Source organism: Telmatherina bonti (assembly GCF_933228915.1).
Source record: "Telmatherina bonti genome assembly, chromosome: 8".
Taxonomy (NCBI): domain Eukaryota; kingdom Metazoa; phylum Chordata; class Actinopteri; order Atheriniformes; family Telmatherinidae; genus Telmatherina; species Telmatherina bonti.
This window is the reverse complement of record NC_136626.1, coordinates 25288898-25313846: the sequence shown is the minus strand read 5'-3', so window position 1 is coordinate 25313846 and position 24949 is coordinate 25288898. Positions and strand designations below refer to the sequence as shown.

Here is a 24949-nt window from a genome sequence, read left to right as displayed (position 1 = left end):
ACTTCTGGAAACAAGGACAGCACTGAAGGTTCCGCCCTGATTTGGTGACTTGTCAGTGGGACTCGCTTAAAAAGAGGAGCGTTGCCTTCTACTCGCAGGTCAAGGAAACGATTGCTATGAGGTGGTAATAACAAAAAACTACATATTTATATTTTTTCTGTCCACCTATGAAATTGTATTATACACCAAAAACGTATATGAACTGAAGTCATGTGGTGTTTTGCTAACTACTAGCTAAACTAGCATGTCAGAATAAACAACTCGATCCTTATCTTGTCTCACAACCTGCTGACTAGTATATAGGAAGATACATAGATTTTTGTTTGATTTATGATGTTGGATCCTTGTCCCCGACAAACCAGCCAGCTGGGTTGCTCTCTTCATCTGTTTTCTTATTTTATGCTAGCAGCTAATTCAGTCGTACAAATAATTAGCGTTTAGTTATATCACAACCCAAGTTCGCAACAGATGATCGTCTTTATCCCAATACTTAGTTTAATATGAAATGGTTTGTCTTTTACCTACCTTTACAAATGTTTTTAAGTTTTTTGGGGGGTTTTTTTTTTTTTTAGTTTTTTTTTTTTTTTTTAAAGACTTCATACCAAGCTAATATAGCAAGTGCTGCAGCTGATTAACATCTAGAAGTTTTGGACTTTGGACAGTATATGCAGTGTATGCAATATATATATATATATATATATATATATATATATATATATATATATATATGTATATGTATGTAGGTAGGTATGTATAAATAAATAAATAAAAATAAATTAAATAAAAAAAAATGTGTATGTATATCCATTAAGTGAATAGTGTCCCCAGCTGAAGTCATGGCAGATGAACAGCAACAACATGGCTTGGATTTCTCCCAGCAGCACAAAGAAGGTACTGAAACACCAATGACAAAAGACACCTTTTAAACTTTTTTTTTTTTTTTAACAATCACAAATATTTTCAACGTATTTACATTAATATTCTTTTAATAGAACTCGAGGAAGATGAAACACAGTCAAGTGACAAGTCTAGACCAGCGGATGTTTCTGATTATGTGAAACAGCAATATTCAAAAGGTAAATTATTCAAGCAAGCTCAACAGTTATTCATCACACATTAAATATGTTTCTCTATATACAGTGAAAATAAAACATAGTCATCACTGAATCTATTAATGTACAACTTTATCATTTACATCTGCAACCAAAGAGGCTCTAAACAACACTTATGAGGACATGGTGCCCAAAGTTGAAGGTAAGAATAAAAATTCGAATTGAGTTTGTTTCAAAAATTACTGTCAGATTAAACTTAATTTCTACTTTGGTTGCAGATAATAATTCAGCTGAAACTATGCGGCTGCCTGGTACAGAAATATCTTCTACAGCAGACAACATTTTGGCTGATAAGGAAAGTCACGGGGATTACAGCAAACAATCACAAAAGACTGATGAGCAAGCTATGGCTTCTGAGGAGATTTCACATAAGTGTTCCTCTGCAACTATTCCAACAGGTTCTTATTTCTTACTTTACCCTCACTTCTTAAACAGCCATGGCATTTTCAGTTGCCTGAGAGCTAAGGCATATGTTGAAGTTGTTTTTTTACTTCAGCAGGAGAAGACTACATCAAGGATCAAAAAGCACGAGAAGCAGACCTTCAGGAAGTACCGAATGAGAGAATGGATGAGCAGGTTGATGGGCCCATACAATCAGACTCCACAGCTATTAATGATACAAACACCAAAATTGAAGGAGGTGAATCTTGTCTTACAGAAATCCCTGAGACTGTTTCCATATATGTGTACCAAAGACACAATCTTCAAACATCAACAGATTTTTTGTTTCTTGTCTGTTTGTGTTTAACTTTTTGTTTTGTTTTTCTGTGGCTAGATTTGTTAAACATTTCAGCTCCAGAAGAAGAGAAGAACACACTGCAGAATGTAGCTCCAGAAGACACACCGTTTCTCCAGGAAGCATCAGAGATGGAGCAGTCAGATAAGCAGAGACCTGAAATAGAAATCATTGGCCCAAACCAAACAGAGGCAACTGAACCAGCACTTTCAGAAACTGCAAATATTTCTGGTGGTAAGTTTGTTAGAATTCTCTCCTATATATTATGATTAAATCAGAAAAGTTCTGGGGTGGTTGTCACTTGAAATTATACAATGTGTGTATGTTTTTTATGTGATGTACTAGTCAAAAAAAATGACATCTTTTTTTAAATCACACAGGCCCTTTCTCCAGAGAAAAAATAATATTCTGGATTTTAGTGTGTGGAGTGGTGATCGTTGGCATCCTGATACAGCATCGACTGTATTATGAATTCCCACCTCCAAAAACTGATGTGCGGCAAATAGATGTCTTCCTCAAGCAGATGGAAAAAGTAAAAACTCAGTTTCCTAACCAGCGTGCAGAAGTCTGGAACAGGAGCAGAATCCACCTGAAAAGACACCTCCAGACTGCCCATCCCACTGAGCCTGTCAGCCTAATCCTGACGTCTGGCCTCAGAGCTGAGAGAACACTGTACTGCTTAGCTCAGAGTCTGGCCTCAGCCTTCTCCTCTGCACTTAACGCCTCTGTCCTCCAGATTGATGGAGTCAGCAAAGCCAGCCAAGATAGTGACCAAGTCAAGCTGGACATTGACAGCAAGTTGCAGGGAGCTTTTGAAGGAGATAAACCCGTGGCTGTCATTCATCGTTTTGAAGAGTTGCCTCCAGGATCCACGCTTATTTTCTACCGCTACTGCGACCATGAAAATGCTGCATACAAAAAGACTTTTCTGATTTTTACAGTATTGCTGGGTGAGGAGGAGGAAATCCCTGAAAAAATTCACTTGAGCACTGTGGAAGAGATGGTGGACGACCACCTTCAAAAAAAGTTTCTATCTAATGGCTACCCTGTGTCCTTTGATAGGATGGACCTTGATAAGTATGGTGGACTGTGGAGCCGAATTTCTCACCTCATTCTGCCTGTGGCATCAGAGGAAAGAATAGAAAACGAAGGGTGCTAAAGAACACAAACCATACTCATGTTTGAGTATTTAAGCTAAGCACTAAAGTACACATACCTTTAAGAGGTCTCACTTTCTGGGGTTCTCCAAATGCTGGTTTTAAAGATTTGAAGGGGTATTTAATATTTTTTAATAAAGCTCAGCACAGATGAATATATCAGGATTGAATAAGACATTACGCTGTGGGATTTGTAAAAAAACTGCTTCCATTCATTGGACAAAAATTACATACAAAATTCTATAGCACTTTATTCTTTTCGTCCTTTGATCAGGTCTAATTATTGATAAACTGCAGAATGGACAATATGAACGGGGGTTTATTTGGATTTGAAGTCTGTATATTTTAATGTGAACTGCTGCATTTTAAAGTTATATAATGTAAGATTAGTTTATTCTTAAAATAATGATAATAAGACAGGTCCAGATAGAGTTATTCTATTTGAATCACAACACAAGATTACTTTTATTTTTTCTGTCGTGTCAAAATCTTCTTTCATACCAACATGGCACCGTGTGCCTTCATTGGAATTGACATGTCCTTTTTTTTTCTGTATGGGTGTACATGTTTCACTACAAGTATAAATTTAATTAATAATATCTGTTAAAGTAAATGTGCCTTAAAATAAAAGCGAACTGTTGTATTTAAAGCGCTTCATTTTATTGTCTGGAGTAAGTTTTCTGCGACTAGAGGGCAGCACGTGCACAGCTGGAACTGGGCTGCAGAGTTCATAACAGCCAGGAAGTTTTCATTTTAAACAAAATAAATAGCTATTGTTTCTTTAAACATCGTTCAGTCTATTTTTCTAGAAAGGTTGTCAAGATGTTTTGCGCAAGTCCTGAGTTGCTTCATTTTTGTCAATTCTCCCATGAAGCAGGTCAGCTCCTCCTCGTCAGTGTGATCTGCCTCCTATCAGCTGCAGATGCCGGCAGATCTCTGACTGAGTGCATCTTATTTTTTGTCTTCTCCGCCATTCATTTTGAGTATGAAAAACAACGATGTAAAGCTTAATGTTTACATTTCACATGCAGTTTTTGGAGATACTTTTCTTATTTTTGGACTCTTACAGAGGCTATGAATTTCTTCTGAAGGTGAACAAACTGGTGTCAGGCTGTGCCTGTTATCCATAACTCACCGTGACAGTAGATTTGTTGGAGCTCTGGGAGCCACAGCATGTATAAGTTATGCGTTGTCATCGTTTGCTGCGCGGTTTTCTCATGCGGATTTGTGGCACCCAAACCTTTGGGTGAAAATCCAAGTACTCAGCTTGAAAGCAGAGAGGAAGCTGACAGGCTGCAAGAGGAGACTGAAGGTCAAGAGAGCATCATATCAAAGGTAGGAGAAAAACGCCTCTTCTATGATGAGAAGGTGTTTTATTTTGAAAGATTCTAATTATTTTGTGGGTAAAATTGTGATTGAGACTGGTGGAAAATACATTCGTCCTCTTCTCTTTATAGCTGCTGGGTGATTATGACAAAGTGAAAGCCCTCTCGGAAGGCTCTGACTGTCGGTGTAAATGTGTTGTCAGACCCCTGAGCAGGAGCGCCTGTCGGCGGATAGAGGAAGGCAGAGCCACGGCGCAGGACTTCTACACGGTGGAGACTGTCACCTCAGGACCACACTGCAAGTGCGCCTGCATCGCTCCTCCGTCAGCAGTCAATCCATGCGAGGGAGAATTCAGGCTTAAAAAACTTAGGGAAGCTGGGAAAGAAAATGTTAAGGTGAAGCTTCATTTTGTCCATTTTCAATCTGCACATGCACCTCAAGTGCGCAAAGTCCCCAGAGTTTTTGTCACTGGATTTGTGAACAAGCCTGGATATCATAGCCTGTTTGATGAGACTCAGGAAAAAGTGTTTCAACGTGATGTGCACCATCAGAAATTCGGTTTAAAAGAGTTGGGAATGGGTCTGTTTTATTCATGGCATGTTCTGAGGTAAACTTCTGACGGAATCTATCTGGTCATTGCAGCTGTCCACCATCCTGGAGCTGCTGGAGGGCTCTTTCTATGGAATGGATTTACTCAAGCTGCACTCCGTTACCAATAAGCTCTTAGACCGCGTGGATCACATCGAAAAGGTGCAAAAGCCAGACATTCAATGTATGCAAATATAATTAAACGACTAAGTCACAGCAACATGTGTGCTTAGGCTCCTGATGACATAATTTAGTAGATTTTATCAAATGTTTCTGGACAAGGTTCAGATTTTGGGGGGTTTTGGAGCTGGAAAATGTGCTGACTATTTTCATTTTGAACTTTATCAAACAGAATATTAATTATTTTTTTCTCAAAAATCTAATTCTTTGTGACATCTGTCTTTGGTATTTTACATTATAACTTTAGTAAATGATTTAAAGATGTAAATATGACCGATCTAAAGGAAAGCTTAAATTATGTAATCCAGAGTGGAGCTGGAACCAACTGGTGTTGCAATCACAGAGAGCTTTGGGAGTCAAGATTGATTTTCAGGTCTTCATAGACGAGCATGCTGAGGCATTTTTTTATGTCCAATGAAGTGATCAAATATGGTCATTTGCCCAATGAAAGGCTTTAAAAAGCATTTTGAACAGTTACGCTGCATCTGCAGTTTTGATTACTGATGACAACTCTCTTCAGATGAAAGTTGGGTGGTGTAGCTAGGATTTTGCTGAAGTCATCAAACTTCACATCCATCATTAAATACAACGCTGTCCCACCCTAACAGGTGCAGCAAAACTAGCTGGAAGGTTATGTACCATGCCTTCAGAAAGGAGTCCAACTTCTTCAATGATTGAAAAAGACATTCCGTAGATTTTCTGTGGATTTCCTTTTAGTATGTAAAAAATATTGTGACGTATCTCACTATGGTAGTATTTAACTGATAACGGCTTGCAGCTTCTTAAGTACTTTTTCAGAAATAACATGAAATTAAGAAAATGCCAATTATTAAAGGCTCCAAATGTTTGTGCCTCTGTTTTGGTTAGGGATCACTTGATGAGGTAAATGATCATTTTTTATTTAATCATTATAATCAGAATGACATGAAGCATCCATGAAAAATGAATGAACTGGCTAATGTTAAAAAAGTTGCAATGAACAAACTGTCAAAGCAGGTTAATCAGCACTAACTGTCCAGGTTTTATTAGAAAAGATATGTTGCTATTCTACAGAACTGTAGTGACGTCAGCAATAAAGAACAAGATGATCAACACATTTTTAAGTTTATACTAGAAAAGATGCATCTAATGTACAAACCTTTGTCTCAGAACATGACAGCAGGAAAGTTTTGTTTTGTTTTTTTTGTTTTCTTTTAAACAGCTGGTGTTTGAATCCCTTTTAGTTCCTTCAGTTTCAGGGTCTTCTACTGTCCCAACATACTAACACAAGAAATTAGAATTAACTTCTGCACTTTTCCATCGATGACGAGTCAAAATGACTGGCATGTAAGCCCCATTATTCACTCGGCGATGGCACATGTTTATAACTAAAGCTTATCTAATTTATGTTCAATTTCTTCATTTGTCCTTCACTTTATGAAGGTGGTGTCTCAGAACCACAGCTTGGATCAGGGGAATCCTCAGGAGAATCCTCCATTTCAAGTACAGGTGACTGAAGTCCCACTTACTCCTCTCCCTCCTCCGCATCAGCATCAGGATGAAGGGCTGCTCTCTGAGGTTGAAAAGGCAGGAGCATATGAAAGCTCAGAGGTAATTTGTCAGTAATAACAGACGGGAACATGGTCATAACATAGTATGCCAGTAATTATTTCCCTGAAATATGAATTTTATACACTATCATCCAGATGCAAATCTATGTTCTACTGACTCATCTGATTTGTGAATTCAGAGTCATTTAAAGACCCTTTTGGAAGTTATTTCTGTGTATTTGTGTCATAAACATAATCATTGTAGCTGTACTTTTGCTTGGTATTCATGAAAGAACTGTAATTATTCAAACCAAATCCAGTTGTTTGATCATTGCAGGAAAGGGACAAATGTTTAAAAAAGCAACTGGATTCACATATTGCTTCTCAACTTTTCACTAAAACAAAAGTTACACGCATTGTTTCAAAAGTAGCACAAAGTCCTTCACTCAGCCACTGTCAAGCAAAAAGAATGTGTAGCTCTTAATGTAATTGAAATATTTGGCAGGATCAGTGAAAAATAGCGGACCTCAGGTCAAGGTCATCCCCCTGGGTGCTGGTTCTGGACTGTTTTAATATAAACTTGATAGGATGTCCAGCAGTATTGCACTCTGCAGACCTGGACTCCACATGCAGCTGATTCACCAGATTAATATGTTTTCCAGGGGATCTTGTGGGAAGCATCCAGTAAATTTAATAAAAGTTAGAATTAAACTAGATGTTTTAAGTAACTTTTGCAGAACATGTCTCTATGTATTAAAATCCCCTTGACTAAAATTGAACATTGTTATTATATTAACATGAAACATGATAGAAAAAAAAAGTTGCTGATGAACACTCTAAATGTAAGCCCTCATGTCTTAACTGAAAAAAATATGAGAGAAGTGGCTTCAGTTTGTTTAGAAACATGTTAGAAATGCAGTTTTAGCAGAGCAGATGTATTGGCCTCATCTTTATTGCAGACTAAAGGATCTTTCTACGACTTGCATAATGTCATTAACAGGAGAGGCATGAAGGGAAGTTTATTGGGGAAAATCCATCTTTGCCACAGACAGATGGCCCTGGTCAGATCACTGAGGTCAAACCTCAGTTGACTCCCAAAAACATGGCTAATAAGGAAGCTCCACAGGTGCTGAAGACCGGCCCAAATGGAATGATCATCAGAGGGATGACTTTTTACAAAGCAGAGCCGGATCCCATGGTGGCCGATGATGGAGAGCCTGGAGAAAACTGTAAGTTTAATAAAGCTGTCACCTTTAAATAGATCACTTTAAATCACTGATGCATACACTTACACTTTATGATTTACTTTTTATTGATAATCCCAGATTAAGTAACAAATGGGAATGATTTCTAGTGTCAATATGCACTATGAGTTCATGTTGAAATAAATTTATATATTAAAAAAATCCTATATTACCTTTTGTCACTTTTAGTTTTTGAATATCATGGATTCAGCGGTGATGGCTCAGTCAACCTTTTCATCGAAGAGAATCTTCTTCTACACAAAGCCCCTCGGCCCAGGATGAGACCAGGATTTAGATCATTTCAAGCAAAAACGCCAAATTCCGCTCACATTACGAGGAAAAGCAGCCAATCTGTAAAAACAGAAGAAACTGAGCCCGTTTCAGAGTTTCACAATAAGATATTCAGCTTTGCTGGAACCACAACAGTTGGTATGTCTACACATTCAGCAAGTGACGTGTCTACCACAACCAGTGTCGAATTTGGACCAAACAGTACAGTAGATGAACAGAAAACCACAAACATGATGCCCCAGACTACTGAAGGAATCGCTCCTGAAGTCACCAAGTGGCCCATTTCTTTGGTGGATGAGGTGGGAGGCTCTCCTTTAAGCATCAGTCCTGAAGAAACAACTCAACCCACTAATAACACCACCACAAAGGAAATGGTACGAGCATTAACAACAAGGGATATGCCCGTCACTGAGAGGGAAACCTCCAGCCTTGAAATGAAAGATCAAGCACAAACCATACCTGGCAGTACAGCGACTTATCAAAGCACTAATACACACGACCCTGTGACGGAGGGTTCAACTACCAGCACTCCATCTGCTACGACTGTCACAATGCAGACCCCACCGAACTCAGCCTCAGCACATCCCACACCTTCTACCTCCACACAGCCCGATGCTACAACACCACAAAATGAAACGGACTCCTCCTCAGCTTTGCCTCCAAATAATGCTCTGACAACTGCTGCAACAATAGCACCATCCTCTTCTACCATTACCAGACAGGCCACTGGAGTCAAACAGTCATACCAAATCAGCTGGGAAGAGGAGGAGAAGGAGGAAGGCCATGAGGATGCCAGTAAACCAATACAAAGGCAGGAGGAATCATCTTCAAGGAAACCTGGTAAATAATAATTCATTTGAAACCTATGGCCTCTTACAGTTAGAAAGTCTGAGTTTCCTTCAAATTGGTTATTAAAAAATAATACAGTAAGTTTTCTTGTTGCCAAAAGGAAAAGACTTACTTTAACATTTCTCAATCAGAGAAAATCAAATGGATATTTCTCAGTAAATCCCTAAACTTCTTCCACTATCCCCTGTGGCAACCTCGCCCTTTATGTGGTTCAAGTTTGTTAAAACAAAAGCCTGTAATTATTTTCAGACTCCCTGGCATTGCTCTAAATACCATTAAACCGCCTTTACTCCTCGCTTATGCCTCTCTGGGTTTTCACAGGGGAATGTAAGGACACTTTGGCAACCATCTCTGAGCCAGTCACTCACAATACCTATGGCAGAACTGAGGGAGCATGGATGAAGGACCCAAAGGCTGCTGATGACAAAATTTATGTCACAAACTTCTATTATGGAAACAACCTCATAGAGTTCCAGAACCTGGAGGTTTTTAAACAAGGTGAGAGCCGATTGTTTTATCAGTAAAATGAGACTTAATACTGTTTGATGAAGCTTATGCTTAGTCAAGCCTTTATCTTTTTAAGGCCGTTTCACCAACTCCTACAAGCTTCCTTACAACTGGATTGGCACAGGACATGTGGTCTACGGAGGGGCCTTCTACTACAATCGAGCCTTTTCCCGTGACATCATCAAATTTGACCTACGGCAGCGTAACGTGGCCGCCTGGACCATGCTCCATGATGCCCTGATTGAGGAGTCCTCGTCACCGTGGGAATGGCGCAGCCACTCAGATATTGACTTTGCCATTGACGAGAGTGGTTTGTGGATTATCTACCCAGCGCTTGATGACGAGGGCTTCCTACAGGAGGTGGTTGTCCTGAGTCGACTGAACCCCGTAGACCTCAGCATGCAGAGAGAGACCACTTGGAGAACTGGGCTTAGGAGGAACAGTTTTGGGAACTGCTTCATTGTTTGCGGTGTCCTGTATGCCGTTGACAGCTATAACCAAAAGGATGCTAACTTAGAATATGCCTTCGACACACACACAAACACTCAAATGATTCCCAGAATGCCTTTCATAAATAACTACACATACACCACGCAGATTGAGTACAATCCTAAAGAGGGTGTTCTGTATGCGTGGGACAATGGACACCAAGTCACATATGACATAAAGTTTGCCTATGTGGACCCATAAGTGAGGGCTCCATGTTCCCTTTTATATGAATGGATTGTAGATCAGTCCACATGACCTTCAGTATAGAGATGGATGGGCCCAAATGTATATATTAATACTTTAGTGTAGTATTTTAAGTGTTTTATCAAGATTTTTTTTATTTGTATCTAATATAACAAAAACAATGAGCCTGTTTCCTCAGTCAATATTTTACTGCACATAAAAGTATTTGAGCTGGTGTTTGTGCACATAAACAAAATCTGGTTTTTGAACTCATCCCAATACTTTAGGATAAATCATATATTCTATCTACAACATTTATTTCTTTTATTTTATCCTTCTCCTTGTGAAAGCACTTATCCCCACATAGACTATTTTGAGGAGACTGCAATAAAGCTCAAAACTATACATGGAAGATGTGTTTTTATTTTTTTGGATAAAATGGTGACATTAAAGTAGCTTTAATTGTTGCTTGTAAGCTTTCATTTGAACTGGGGAACATTGCGAGGAAAGAAAGCACTATGGCAGGAAACAATGAGAGCGACTGAATGTTTAAACCTGTAATTTAGAGCAGTCTCTCTACGCAAATTTAGTTAATGTCGGAAGAATACCAGGAAAACCATATATTGCACCTAAACACAAATTTATTAAGCAATAGAAAAATATGACTTCTGGCAACAGACTTGCAGGTATACACACACAGATAGTATACTTAGACAAAATCCAGTGTTTATTTTGGTTTAAGCAAATAATAGGACTTATAAGACAAAACCACACAAGTTTTGCATTTTCTGTAGGTGTGTCCAAACTTAACATTAAAGAGAAAAAAAGGAAAGCTGCACACAAAGGACTGACATCAAAAAATGTTTCTCATGGACATCTGTTGAGCTAAAACAATACAAACCTGAAGCTAAAAGAAGCATTGGGTATATGCAATTTTATTAACATACAAACTGTGAAAAACTACTTTATCATTAATAATAATTTCATTTAAAAATCAAGTTATAGTCATTTAAAATAGACCAAACAATGTAAAGCATTGAAAGCCAGAATTGAATCATGTTCTGCATTTAGAGTGTCATTTTTACCACAAACTGCTAATGAAGTAAAAAGTTATGATTTTACACAAATTCCATCATCTTTTAATTTCAATGCCAGCTTTTGGCATCAAATACTAAGGACGGAGAGATTTGACACTGTTCTTCTTTTAAAGATGTCCAGACTAAGCTCAATGGTTTAAAATTTTGTATCTTGCAATGGAAAATAGAGATTTTTTTTTTTTTAATGATAAAACTGACACCAAAATGCCCATCTACTAAAGTCTATAATTTACTTCTCTTTCACCATTTAGAATTTTATTTACAAATCACAGAGTTTAAATGGAATTACAGACTTTCCACAGAAAAAAAAAATAAAATAAAAAAATCTAGACAAAACAAACAAACAAAAAAAACAACCACAGAGGAGACAATAAAAATAAAAATCTGTTCATGAATATGTGTGACACAGTGCAAAGACCGCCTCAAATTAAGTACAAAAATCCTTCAAAGTGCAACAAACTGAGCACATGGAATCTTTAAATTAGTAGAAACATGCCAGTAACATAGTGGTTCACCAGCTGGTTTCTACAGTTCACCTGTCTTCCTGAGTTTATCTTTTTGCTGCAGGAAATTAATGGAGCTTGTGTTACATGTTAATCTATAAAAGCCTGCCATTTAAACGAAGAAAAAAAATTACATCACTTCATTGCTCAGCAAAAACAGAGATTATTGTGCTACCAAACAAAGATGTGCACTTTTCTACCTTTAATTACCGTGAAAAGAAAAAAAAAAAAAAAAGCTGACTTGAGGAGAGCTGGTGGGAGTTGAAATATTTGTGTTATGATGAGGTGACTCAGGGTTCAATGCTCTGCCCCCTACTGCTAAACAATTACCCTTATGTGACAGCGTCTGAGGTTACAGGGAGAAGTCAGTGTCGCCACACAAGGAGCCAGCCTCTGCACGGACCCCATTACTGACTACCTCCGGATATCAGACCCAGTGAAAAATGTCTTGACAGTTTGAACTTATTTTGTATAGTTTTTGTACAGTCTTGTAGAGCATATTCATTCAAAAACAGAAAATTACAGGTGGCTCGGTGGATCTACATTATTCTTGAAGAACCTGTAAAAAAAAAAAAAAGTGTTCACTGTGTTGTCTTGCATTTTCTTTTTTAAGTTTTATTGGGATTGATGGTGATCCTACGCAGACCCCATGAGCACACCGGTGGGAGGAGCAGCTTTGTTGTCAGTCGGGGCATGTTGGTAAAATGTGTCTGTGTGATTGACCCGCAGCAATGGTGGGATGCTTGCAGACCTGATGTGGAGGATCCTGGTGTCTGTTACTTCACAGTCGATCTGCATCATCACCTCAAACTCTTTGTCCCTTATGATGCTGTCTGCAGAGTCAAGAAGGAAAGGAAGTTATTAGTGTCTGATCAATAAATTCATCCCTTACTAAAGTTCTTATTAAGTGGATTTATACCAAATCAAATGACCTAATCAGCTTAAGACATAAACTGTGTTTGCCAAACTGTTAAGCTTTCATCAGCATCATGGAGAAGTTATTTTATCATGCTGTAGAGACACGATAAGACTGCATTTTGGAAGGGTAAGGCATAATGTTTGAGACAGCGAGGGAAGGGTCTGAGAGGCTGGGTTACAGATGCAGTCCAGAGGTGAGTCACACACTGGATTTCTTCATCATGGAGATAAACTAAACAGCCGTAAACAAGAACAAAACTTGCAAATTTGAGAGGGGACAGTGCTGGAAGCCGGAAAACAATGACCACTAACAGTGAAACAGCACTGTTCTTGTGCTCGCAGAAACAAACTGGCTGAATGTAATAAATGCTCATGAGTCATTCCATTGTATTTGAATAAACTCAGCAGCCGCAGATGGTTTGCACGTTCTTATCAAAGATAAATACTGCAAGTTGTCTGAAAGCCATTTTAACCTTCAAACAAGCAATTCTTTTAGGCTCTCTCTTAAAAAAACCCCCAGAAAACTCAAACTTGGAAACTGATCCTGGACTTTATCCTGGTGGTTCGAGGTCTGTGGTCTCCCACAGACAAACTTTACTTAGTCTCAGGAAAGGACATCCTTTGAAGAGGACACTCTTGTAAAATTCTTTGCTAGAAAAAGGCAGCAACAACATGTTGAGGCATCCTGAGTGCATTTAGATTAGTAGACAACTTAAAAACTTGAGGCTTCTATTGTGTGCCTGTGGAGGTAACATTCCCCATCTGGAGCACACCTCACCCAGTTTTAGTGCACTCTTATGTGACCCAGAAATGGAGCTGGCGTCTTTAAAATGCCTGGGAGCTGCAAGTATGTTTAAAAGCTGCAGCCTTTTTTTTTTTTTTTTTTTTTAAATACCCCCAGACACCTGTGCAAGACATCAGCTTCCTCTATTTCACAGAAGAATTTTCAGAGACATGCAGGATCAGGAAGAGCTCATCAGACTGCACAGAAACCATATGATAGCCACCTCAGCATCTGGAGGATGCAGATCATTATATTGTTTTGTCTACCATTCAAAATTTCTGCTTCTGCACCTGTGATAAAACTGGGATGTTTTAAATTGTTTCAGTGTTTCAAAAGAAAAGTCTGGAAATAATGCCTGCATTTATACTTTTTTGTCTTACATCTATCAGAAAATTAGGCTCCTGTTTGAAGCTGAACTGGAGAAGTTAATCACACAGCATGATGAGGTCACAATAGATATTTCCACCATGTTCAAGCCACATGAATGACTATGAGGCAGTACTCAGATAAAATAACAGATTACATAACACACTAGTCCCTCAAATGAAAAGTTACACTTGTATACAGAACACACCCTTATTCATTTAATGATACTTAGGGATTCTGGTGCTACAGTGTCAGACTTCAAGGTTTGTTACATCTCAGTGTAATCAAATGCATTATAATCACACAGTAATATGTGAGCCGTAATCAAGCTTAGTCCAAACTTTAGACTCAGCTTTGATAGTCAAGTCCTTTTCTATCCTTCTTTCACCAGATTAACACTTTGATCTCCAACTCCTCAACAAGCCCAAATGGTGAAAGATGAACCACACAAGAATGAAGCCATGTGGTCCACTGTCAAATGGTAACTCTTTGAAGAAGCTGCCAAATCTCCTGTCCTGGTCTCTGTGACTTTATTCCCCCCTTTTACTCGTGCCATCTGAAAATATCCCAAAAAGTTTCAGTGACATGGTGAGCTGGTGGATGCTGATAAGGGCCTAATGCCTGGCAATAATGCATCAGAGGAAACCTGAGAGGGCATCTCAGAAGGATGCTGGCAGACAGTCTGGATTAAACTTTGAGGACACCTCAATGAAGGAAGCTTGTTTTTTCTCTTTAGATCAAGAAGGGAGCAAGTATAATCACATCTAAAACCAAATGGATCTATAAGAAAACTTGTGCTCCAATATTGTACAAATAATGTATGTGCTAATACAAATCAGTTACAAAAACTGTGTAGTGCTTCATGAAGCCGAACAGCCCCAAACTATCTACCAGGAAGACTGGGCCCAAATGCTGAGCATGAGTCAAGCTTTACGTTCACATAACCTGTTCATCTAAACTATTTTTAGTAACAATATTTTGCCAGAGTACTTAGCTTTCAGTTCCAAAACTGAGATTTTCCTTTACACTATATAAATAACAGGACAAGCGGATGCAGAGGAGAGTGAAACAGCACTGACGTTTTAAAAAAAAAAAAAAAAAAAAAGCATTTGTTTTGATATGTTTTTGTGTTTAAATAGATTGAAAAAATGTTGACATTGCAGCAAAAGATCTCCCCAGCTATGCATTTATAACTTGTTCCTCAGGTCATTATCTTGCACATGCTTTGCTTCCTGATCACATGGCTGTATAGTTACCTAGAACAGCCAGAAAACTTACAAAATAAATGAATAAATCTAAAAGTCAACAAAAGAAGACTATAGGAATAACTGTCTTTGAACCATTCATATTAAAATAGTAAATCTTCAATCAGTTAATAGCAGAGATTTATTGAGCACAAGAGCGGTCAATGAAGGAGCAGTTATGAAACATATGATCTCATCTGAAAGCTGAAAATAACTGAAATAATAGGAAAGGGTTGAACATTTAGCTGTTAAGCGTGCACGCCCTTTTAGATCACTGGTGGAGAGGTTTTGTTTAGTTTGGAGGGGTTGGAAAGTCTGACCCCCCCAAGTCTGTCCGTACTATTGAGCTCCCCCAGTGAAAGCTGCTTCTTAGCTACAATGCACATGTACAATCTCGTCGAAACAAAAACAGATTTTGGTGCATTGGTCCCTCAGCCGATCCACCTGTAAATGATGTCACTCTCAAACTATTCCTTTCCTCCGTCCACATCCAAACATGTCACTACCACTTGATTGAGCTACTTTCAAACTGGGATCATTAAATAAACACACCCTTCAGACCTTATAAGGAGCCATCGCTCAGCCATATGCAGTTTCTGAGTGCAGAAACGAGGTGACTTTAGCAGAACTAATGAACTGTAGACGCACAGTGAGTCAGAAACAGACCAGGGTTCACATCAAAGTCTCTGCCTCCATGTTCAGCTATCGACCAAGACAGATCAGACAATCACCTCAGATTAGCAAATTGTATCCACCCACTCCAGATGAAAACTATTTAGTGACCATAGAGGGAAGGCATTCCTAAAAGAGAGCACCAACTGGGAGCTGGAAAGAATTATCTTCCACTACAGAGCAATCACGCTTCTTAAACAGTACACTGCCCCTTCTTTTCTCACAATGTCACCCAGATAAAAATGTACATTTGCACTAGATCATTTCAAAGTTCAGACAGCAGAAATCTGAAATGCTACTTGAAGGCTGTCATCTGTGTGACACATGTTGCTTTATGTGTAAAAAGGAGGGAGCGCCATGCATGTGTTGTGCTGCAGAAAACCACAACCAGCTTTTGCGTTGTCGGCTTTTTTTAAAAAGTGCAGTCCTTGCTGTCAGGTCAAAGTGGAACTATCAGAAGAAGCACTAGTTCTATTTTCTAAAAATCAAAAAAAGACAGCCAGCTTGCTCTCTAAAAGAGGTATCACATGCTCCAGCCAGCTTAATAAATGCTAACACGTTTAGACTGATGGAACACAATGCTTTAGATTTGCCCTTCACTGCAGACATTCATGACTGATAATGCAAATGGAAGCCCTTTTTGGAACAAATGAGAATCTTTCCAGACCAGATCTTAATCCGTGAATACCACCTTTGTTTGGTCATTTCAACAATTAGCTGAAAGACGTTTAGGATTTCACTGTTTACTGCCATTTCAATGGGCCTTGTGACCGACATGGACCTTAACATTCCTCACTGACAAGACGAACCAAGAACAATGTTTACTTTCATTGATCTTCAACACCCCTCTCCCAGGGAAAGAAAAAATTTAATGGCCATGTCTTCCCCGCTGACTAAGAGGCTCATATTCCACAGACTCACCCATTACAGGGATAGTTGAAACACTCATTGAAATCTGTTGCAGCTTTTTCTAAATATAAACACACTGAAAAGAAAACAGGAAGCTGCTTTCTAAACAAAAAACAACAACAAAACACAGCATAAACTGGCAACAGCTTACATTTTCATAAACACTGCATCCCTTTGCAAGCCTTTTTTTTTGTAGTTGACTTTAAGCATGTTTGCTACAAATGTAAGAGTATTTTTCCAGTTTCTTCGCCCTCTGATGCACTGACTTTTACACACCGTGAGGACATTTTAGCAGATTAAAAGGTCAGAGTGAATGTTTGGGTGAGCTCATGAAAATCGAGAGCAAATGCACATTTAATGATATGACAAATGATTATTATGTATAATAATTAAAGAGTACACTCTGAAATCAATTTAAGCATTAGTTAATTGTAATAAAAATCACCTACCTACATCGGTAAAATTAGTTTTTTTTTTTTATTATTTTATTGAAAAATTGAGATTTTGTGGGTCCAAATGATTAAAAAAAAATTTAATCAGGTTTTGTTTTTTTTATTTATTTATTGCTTTGATAGGGATGCTTCATGTATGATGTCACATACTACAGCATTTTAGCCGAGGCTAATTTTTAATGCCGTCTTTTCACACTCAGGTAGTAGCACAGGTGTGTTTGTCGCTCCTCTGCATCATAAGAATTTTTTTTTTTTTTTTAAACTCACCCCTCCCTCCATATACAAAAAGGCATGTGCTTGCCTTGCAGGCATACAAACACCAGCCACAGACTCATTTGTACCCATGTGAACTTGTTCAACTTGTTTATATCGCAGCCGTGGGAAGGATTTGTGCTTTTGTGGGGTGTAAAGGTAACACTTTACCTGCTGATCCTGATCTAGCAAAGACAGCTAGCCCAAATCGTAGCAGTGGCTACTTGCAGTGACAAATCTGTCAGCTTCCACAGCCACAACTTGTCAGAGCTCGCTAGAGCCGTTGCCACAGACAGGCTCAGCAGTGCTAAAAGCTCAGACTGATACAGTTCAGAACTACCTTGTTCTTCCATCACTGTGTTTGGTAGCTGAAGGGATTCTGGAGGGGGAAGTCTTCCACCTCAAAGACCAGTCTGTGGCGTAGGTGCTTTGTCAGTCTGTGTTGCTTTCCATCTTGCTAGTGGCCATTGATCTTCTGTCAGTAATTTCTGCTTGTGTATTCACAACCCACCCACTCTCTGACCCCTAAAATCTGCTCCTCTCAAATCTCACACTCCTACACCTTCAGTTTCTGGTATTTTTCAAAATTTGGCAGTGGGTGGAGTTACCCAAAAAGCAGCAGGTGTACAGTGGTGCTCAGGAGTATTGGCACCATCCCATTATAGAAAAGGCTAGATTTACAATGGTCATTCAAATTACTAGAAACTGAAAAAAGTACAAAATTAAAATTTTCTAAATTATATTTAATATAGACGCTGCTTTTAAACTGTGGTTGAAAAGAGAAATTATTAAAAAGGGATAAAATAAACTGTCCAAAACCATTTAGAGCACTTTGCTGATGAGCAGTGGATCAGAATACCTGCCAACAGGTGCAGAAGGCTGAGAGTTACAGAAAAAAACTGATTGCAGTAACTGTCCCAAAGGGTTGTTCAACAAAGTATTACTTTCTGGTCCCATCATGTTTTTTTTTTTTTAAACATTGCTGTTGTACCACAATTCAAAAGCATGACTGTACTGCACAAAAGGAAGTTCAGCTGTGTCTCATGTAAACCAGTGTTAAAATGTTTCCTGTCGGCTTTGCCTTTTTAGGCAAATAGTCAAATAAATGGGTGAATGCTTCTCGAAAAGGGTGGTGGACCCCCAACTTCCAAGGCAAAACTAAGTACACTCTGATTGCCACCCACTGAGATCAGATATGGACAGCATATTTAAGTTTTTGTGTACACATTCTGTGTGAATATGCCGTCTATGGTATGTCTAAACTTTCGATTGTTCCTGTTTCTTACAAGATATGTATAAATGGACAGAAAAATGACCACTGGTTTAAAATGAACAAGTAGCACAAATCTTAATTATACTTAAGTAGATTAAAATGGTAACTAAGAGGAGACAGGCTCAGTGATAGTCATTTTAAAAATCTAACTTTCCATTTTGAGTCTTACTTTTTTTTTTTTTTTTAATAAACATCTTAGACCACTGGTAATGCATTTTTGTGTAGAGACGTGTTTCTGAATCTCCTGCCAGCTTGCCTTTCACCTGCTAGATTGTGTTGAATGACCAAATTCCCCAACTGTGGCGTCTGTGCGGCAGCTCTTACCATTTATGTTCATGGCTGGCAACACCAAAGACATCTTGGGTCGACTTCCTTTGTTGTGGTTGGTGGCAGGAAGAAGAAGATGATCCTGAACATAAAGAACAAAAAGGTAAATTTAGTTCACTCTGAGGCAAATGAAGGTTGGCTGTATTAGTTTTGGAGCTTAGTGTCTAACACTGAATGGAGTCCATTAATGACTAGAATGGAGTCATCGATGCTGTGGTCATATAGGGAAGTTAACAGGTGGAAAGGAAAATGCACTTTGAAGCTTAGCAGGTGCTGATATCCTTTATATTTTGACTGCTTAAGGAAAGAGGACCACACATGAACTTAGACACTTTATATACCTCTTTAACCAAACAAATGAACCAAGGTTAAACAGCTCATCTTATGCTTGTTGCACATATAATAAATGAACTAAAATAAAGTTATAATTCTCAACATACAATTTTCAAGTGTTTTTTTTTCATCATTCCCAGCAGCTGGCTTGCATTGTGATTAATACACCCAGCGTGCCACATCTTGAAGCAATTACTGTGTTCATTAAAGCACCAGAAGTCTGAGGTCAAAATGACATTTAAGTCTCCGTGAAGTTAAATTCAACGTCAAAGTGATTCTTTATGATTTCTCTTGCACCTTAAGTCACGTTTCAAAAAATCTCTTCCCTGTTTGCTGTCTACTCTCATTTTTTCCCTTTTTCTGTTCTCTTTCCATTCTGTCTCTATCCCCTCCAATCAGATCCAGCAATTCTGTATTACAAACACTTACTCAAACACAAAATAAAATAAGAATCCAGAATATCAAGGGGATCATATACAGCTCCTCTTGGTAAAGCAAACACAGCAGCCAGACCATCATTCTGCTTGCTTCAATGCTGGACAAGACAATTTATTTATTTGAAAAAAAAAAAAATCTTTTATTTATTTATTTGAAAATAAATAAATAAAAGATTTTTTATTTTATTTTTTTTTGTAAAGGCACCATCTGCTCATGAGTAGTGTAATTTGCATTCGTTCAGATTCAGTGTAATTTTAGAAAATTCTGATAAAATGTTTGATGGTTCAACTTGTACTTAAAAGAGCGTACTAATAATGTGTTCATTGAGCTGAGCCAAGTGGAGGGCAGAGCTTTGGGTCAGTGGAGTCCGATGTGAGCTGCTGCCCACTGTGAGAACACGTGTGATCATATTATACCCAAGTTTTCAGCTCAGCAACAGGTGAACTGGAAATGTAGCATAGGCTGTCAAAACTGGAGATTACTTTATAGGAAATGAAACTAAATAAAATGATAGAGCTTATCAGTGAACTAAGTGTTTAAATGTCTTCAACACTTTTTCAACATAGTTAACAGGCGTAACTCAAAATAAAGCAGACCCACTTGTTTTTTTCTCTTGTGAAGCTTGGCTCAAGTGGAAAAAAAAAAAAACCTTTGTTTTTCAACTAATATTTTACAAGGAAAAACATTTGAGAACCAATTCTCGTTTACAAACACGAGTTGGCCAAGAATCCCCAGGAATGAGAAGGAGAAAATACAGAAACACAGTGATAAAAAAAACACAAACACTAAAAAAAAACACCGATCCTCTTCAAGACAAGCATGTAACTCAATGAATATGAAAATGGCAAGACTAAGAGGAAAATGTATTAAGGTGGTATTAAGAGGAAAGAAGACAGAAGAAATGTCTGTTTATGTGTGTAGATGTATGTGCATAAAAATGGAATGTGTGTGTATGTGTGAGAGAGATCTGGCATAATTAAGAGAAATGATCAGCAATAATCTGTTGCAATTTAAAGTTTATAACACACAGAAGGACATTTCAGACTTTAGTAGACTCATCATAGAAATAAAATGGAAAAAAAGACTTTTTAAGTCATTGAAATAAATGTTTCTATTTTGCCTCTAGATTTTTACTGAAAAAGACCTTCGACTGACTAATCCGTATGATCAGCTGGCTTGTCAAAAAATACCCCAACATGCTACCCTGACAACAGATAACATTTCCCTTAACCCCTCTAGACAGAAGTGAAAGACCAAATGTTTCCACCACCTCACCTAAACATGCACTTACTTAAGGCCACAGATGCTAAAACAACATGAAAAGTACAGCCAAACCACAAAATGACAGTAGAAACATTTTGTTTTCCACTCCCTCACCTCATTTCACACCTAAATAAAGGCATGGGTAGTTAAGGTCAAATACTTACAGTAACTGGAACCTAAACATGGCCATTTGTCTAACCTGGCCTTCGCCCAACATGAGCGAGTGACCCTAATTGTTGAAAGGAGAAAAATTAGGCTACAATGAATGATTTTTCTGCCTTGAGGGACAAAAGTCAGAACTGGTGGTGATTGGCTTAATCTAAACAAATTCCAGTTTTAATCCAGAGCTTTGGCTGTCTTGTAATAACATCATAGGGACCAGAATCAAAACAAAGAACTCGGGAAAGCTCATTTGTAAGTAGATTGTCTGAACAGCGACCACAGCTGTTGGAAGTTTGTAAAGTTTGTAGTCAACACTAACATGTAAAAATGTTGTTTTGTTTTGTTTTTTTTGTTATTCATGTTAGCATGTGGGGGTAAACATCACAATGTAATGTCAGACAACAAGATGCAAAAAAGTCATTTATGCTGCACTTTGCAAAAACAAAATAACTTTAATGATATTAAATCACTTTGGGGTTTTTTTTTTTGTTTTTTTTTGTTTTTTTTAAAATGGGAACTTCAATAACTTCATTGTTGGGGGAAAAAAAACACTGCCCTGCTACAAACTAAAGGTCAACTACTTGACCTGTTGGGACCTCCAACCCCAGAGCATGATTGTTACCATTATCCCTGCCGTCACCATGCCAACTTAGAGACAAACCATTGTGGTTTGCTTGGTGACAAAAGGCATGGATCTTTGACCACATGACTCAAAACTCTTATCATACCAAGTGATCCTAAGAATTTAGACCTTGACATCGGCTAGAGAGGCCAGAAGTTCTCTGACTGATCGGAACCACTTTACTTTTATTTAATCCAATTCATTTAACCACAAGTCAGTTTTGTCATGTGAGCCAGCGGGCATTTTTCCTCCTTTATCAGACTCCTGCACCTGGAGAGTTGAGACTTACCCTACGGAAAGACACCACATAGAAAGTATCACCACGGCGATTGAGCTCCTCAAAGAAGTCGGTGTAGATGTGTTGAGGTGCGTAGTATACCTGCAGCTCCCTGCCTGGATTCCTGATGAGAGATAGCAGAATGGCAGAGAGAACAATGAAAAACATGCAGACAAGTTTGAAGATAGAAAGACAAAAACCAGGAACCAGGCATGATTATTCCTTCTGGAGATCAGCCAGATACATCGCTCAATGGGTACTGAGACTCAGTGGGTTATAGAGTTTTATTTGGTAAAACTATTGTTTCAACACTTGAAAATAAAGTATTGACTTGTCAGCCTGATTAACACTGTAATGCAACAGTTTTGCATTGACTGCTACACTTCTGCAGCAGTGTGCAAGAATTAGTCTTGAAAATCACTGCATCATAAATTGGTAATCGTAAAATTACAAAATGTTTAAAAAAAACAAAACAAAACAGAACCAATATCAAATTTCTTTTCTAGATCAGATAGGGGCTCTTTCACCAACCTCAGCTTTTTAAACATTGCTTACTGTGTGCAGCTGCTTTACAAAATGAATAAGAAAAAGCACAACACTGGTTTATATGCTAAATAAAAACAGTACTAAAACCCAGAGTAAGGTTTACTTGTGTCACGCTAATATAAGTGTGAAGTCATGGCCCTTTACTCACTTTTTCTCAGTAGGTTCTGGATATGGGACAGCAACTATCTGGGCGTTCTCAGCCTCCTTACTTTCAGGTTTCTGCTGAGAAAGAACAAACAAAATTTACTCCAATCTTTTTATAATCACATCAAGTAACTATTTAAGAGAACAGAAAACATTGCAAGATCATTTCTAAATACAGACTGTTCAAAATCAACAACACAATAACTGCTGTTGTAAAGTTTCTGGAGATATACACACATCCTTCTCAATATTTCTCACTCAGATGCATCTTGTTAGGAGAAAAGGGTTTTCAGGTGGCCAACAATGACACGTTTTATCATCAGAGTTAACTGATTTACTCTCATAATACTTTACACAAACTGTGGGATACACATAAGGTTATATATAACTTTTGAAATTTTTAGGTTTAAAAAAGAAAGAAAAGAACAAAGAAAGAAAGAACTCCATAGTGTTCTGAAAAAGTCAGAGTCTCACACTTTAAACTACCGTGAGTTCTAAAGGTTAAAAACTGAAAACAGCTTATAAGTAAACACATCCACCGTTTCCATTTACAGTGATAAAAACAACAAATATACTAAATGGGCAGAGCTGTGTAGATTTAGGAAAAAATTATGGAGAAAAAAGAGCGGGGGGCATTAATCCTGCAACTTCCCATGAAGAGTGATGTTTTTCCCTGTTTGCTCCTGAACTAAACTCATTTCATGGTAGAAAAAAATGAGAGGCAGAAAAAGAAAGATGCGAATGGAGGTGAACGGTAAAAGGAAAACCTTCAGTTGCCAAAATATCAAAAATTCAGAAGTGGTTGCTTTAAGTTTAATTCAGTTATGCAATACGGACTGTCAATGTTAAGTATCAATATAGATGATTAAGCAGCACAGACATGTTTCTGTGACTTACCAGAATGGTCCTGGTGTGTTTATGGTTGCCGTTACTCATGCGCCTGGATTTGGTCTGCTGCACTTCATGACGATGGACCCAACCTCTCAACTCATGGGCCAACCTGACATGTAAATTCAATTGGGGTTTTTTTTTTTTTAATTTTAAGTAGCAATTGGGTGATTTTGTGGTCTTATGCGAAAGTACAAAACATGAGGTGCGGTAGAACAGGAGACATACTAAATAATGACTTACTCAATGCATTTGGTCCTGTTAATAGATGGCTGACATGGCGGAGATGGTCTGAGAAAAATGGGGTCCTTCACCACCATCAGGGCTTTATCCTTGGAGCTAAAGCAGCATAAAACCAAAGACAGTCAGCAATTTTTTTTTTGTTTGTTTGGGTTTTTTTTGTTTTAAGTGTCAACTTTACAAGCCTCTTACAACATTATTATGTTACAATTTCAAATGACTATCTGCTGAAAATATTTCTTACATGTTAGGATTATTCTTTGAGTGCATAGTGACAGGCAGTGTGACTGCGAGTGCTTTTGTTGCAGATGAAACATCTGTTATGGCTTTGTTAATGGGAAACAAAACGGCACCAAAAGAGGTATTCCCGAGGCTTGAATGTGGTGATAACCATGTGAAATGGGTTTTGTTTTTGTTTGACACACACAAGTGGCACAGTTCAATAAAAATTTCCATGAAAAGCCTGACCTCCGTCATGAGGGGAAGAACAGAAACACATGCAACAAATTCTGCACACAATTATCGTGAAAATGTAAAAGAGACGCGAGGGCTCCTGACCAGTAAGTCATATCCAGTCTGACAATAACAGATTAAATCAACAGAAAAAGAGCCTGAATTGTTACCATATGCTTGGTTTACATACTGGATATTGTTGAATGACTGGCACCGGTGGCAGCATACAACATTGCACAACATTTCTTCTCACATGGTATTTTGATTTCTATCAACTGTAAAACCTGTCTGAAAGTGAATAATTATGTTACTGGGAGAGCTGATGTAGATGGCCTACAGTCAGTGCCCTCCTGGAAGTAAATATGTGCCACCAACATAATCTCTCCCCTGGGCCTCCCTGATGTGAGCCAACTGCTTGGCTATGCCTCATGTTCCTGTCTCTGAATGCTTTGGAAATGGTTCCACAAGACAACATGTCAAATCATGGAGGTCTGATCATAACTAACTAAGGGGCCAGCGTGCGCACAAACTGTCCTGTTCAGTGGGGTCTCAGGATTAGGTTGCACATCTACTCCATCCTTCATCCTTTTCCCTG

The 24949-nt window shown here is 38.3% G+C and overlaps 3 protein-coding genes across 7 annotated transcripts in view; 2 read left to right on the top strand and 1 right to left on the bottom strand.

Moving 5' to 3' along the window:
- Positions 1 to 11: 11 nt before the first annotated feature.
- LOC306759155 (torsin-1A-interacting protein 1-like) lies at positions 12 to 3632 on the top strand. 3 transcript variants are annotated; one of them, XM_079244687.1, is made up of 8 exons: positions 12 to 121; positions 813 to 891; positions 993 to 1076; positions 1210 to 1254; positions 1331 to 1510; positions 1612 to 1752; positions 1888 to 2082; positions 2229 to 3632. In XM_079244687.1, the coding sequence occupies exons 2-8, from the start codon at positions 837 to 839 to the stop codon at positions 3005 to 3007; spliced, it is 1479 nt and encodes a 492-aa protein (XP_079100813.1). In that variant the 5' UTR covers positions 12 to 121; positions 813 to 836; the 3' UTR covers positions 3008 to 3632. The 3 variants fall into 3 exon arrangements, with proteins under 3 accessions (XP_079100813.1, XP_079100811.1, XP_079100812.1); XM_079244685.1 differs by having other exon boundaries at positions 1609 to 1752; XM_079244686.1 differs by having other exon boundaries at positions 37 to 121; positions 820 to 891; positions 1609 to 1752.
- A 313-nt stretch (positions 3633 to 3945) lies between these two features.
- On the top strand, positions 3946 to 10496 carry olfml2ba (olfactomedin-like 2Ba). Its single transcript, XM_079244891.1, has 8 exons — positions 3946 to 4340; positions 4463 to 4726; positions 4974 to 5081; positions 6522 to 6689; positions 7629 to 7857; positions 8062 to 9003; positions 9334 to 9510; positions 9596 to 10496. Exons 1-8 carry the CDS (start codon positions 4179 to 4181, stop codon positions 10207 to 10209), a joined length of 2664 nt encoding a protein of 887 aa, XP_079101017.1. The 5' UTR covers positions 3946 to 4178; the 3' UTR covers positions 10210 to 10496.
- Positions 10497 to 10868: 372 nt separating this feature from the next.
- Positions 10869 to 24949, bottom strand: part of atf6 (activating transcription factor 6) — a 28200-nt gene continuing 14119 nt past the window's right edge. The window contains exons 11-17 of one of the 3 annotated variants that reach the window (XM_079245497.1): positions 23905 to 24000; positions 23671 to 23773; positions 22778 to 22851; positions 22096 to 22207; positions 18986 to 19070; positions 12543 to 12624; positions 10869 to 12350 (exon numbers count right to left, since the gene is read on the bottom strand). In XM_079245497.1, coding sequence (XP_079101623.1) covers positions 12311 to 12350; positions 12543 to 12624; positions 18986 to 19070; positions 22096 to 22207; positions 22778 to 22851; positions 23671 to 23773; positions 23905 to 24000 — 592 coding nt within the window. In that variant the 3' untranslated portion in view covers positions 10869 to 12310. Of the gene's footprint in view, positions 12625 to 18985; positions 19071 to 22095; positions 22208 to 22777; positions 22852 to 23670; positions 23774 to 23904; positions 24001 to 24949 lie in introns of all 3 variants that reach the window. The other 2 variants (XM_079245495.1, XM_079245496.1) reach the window with 2 other exon arrangements.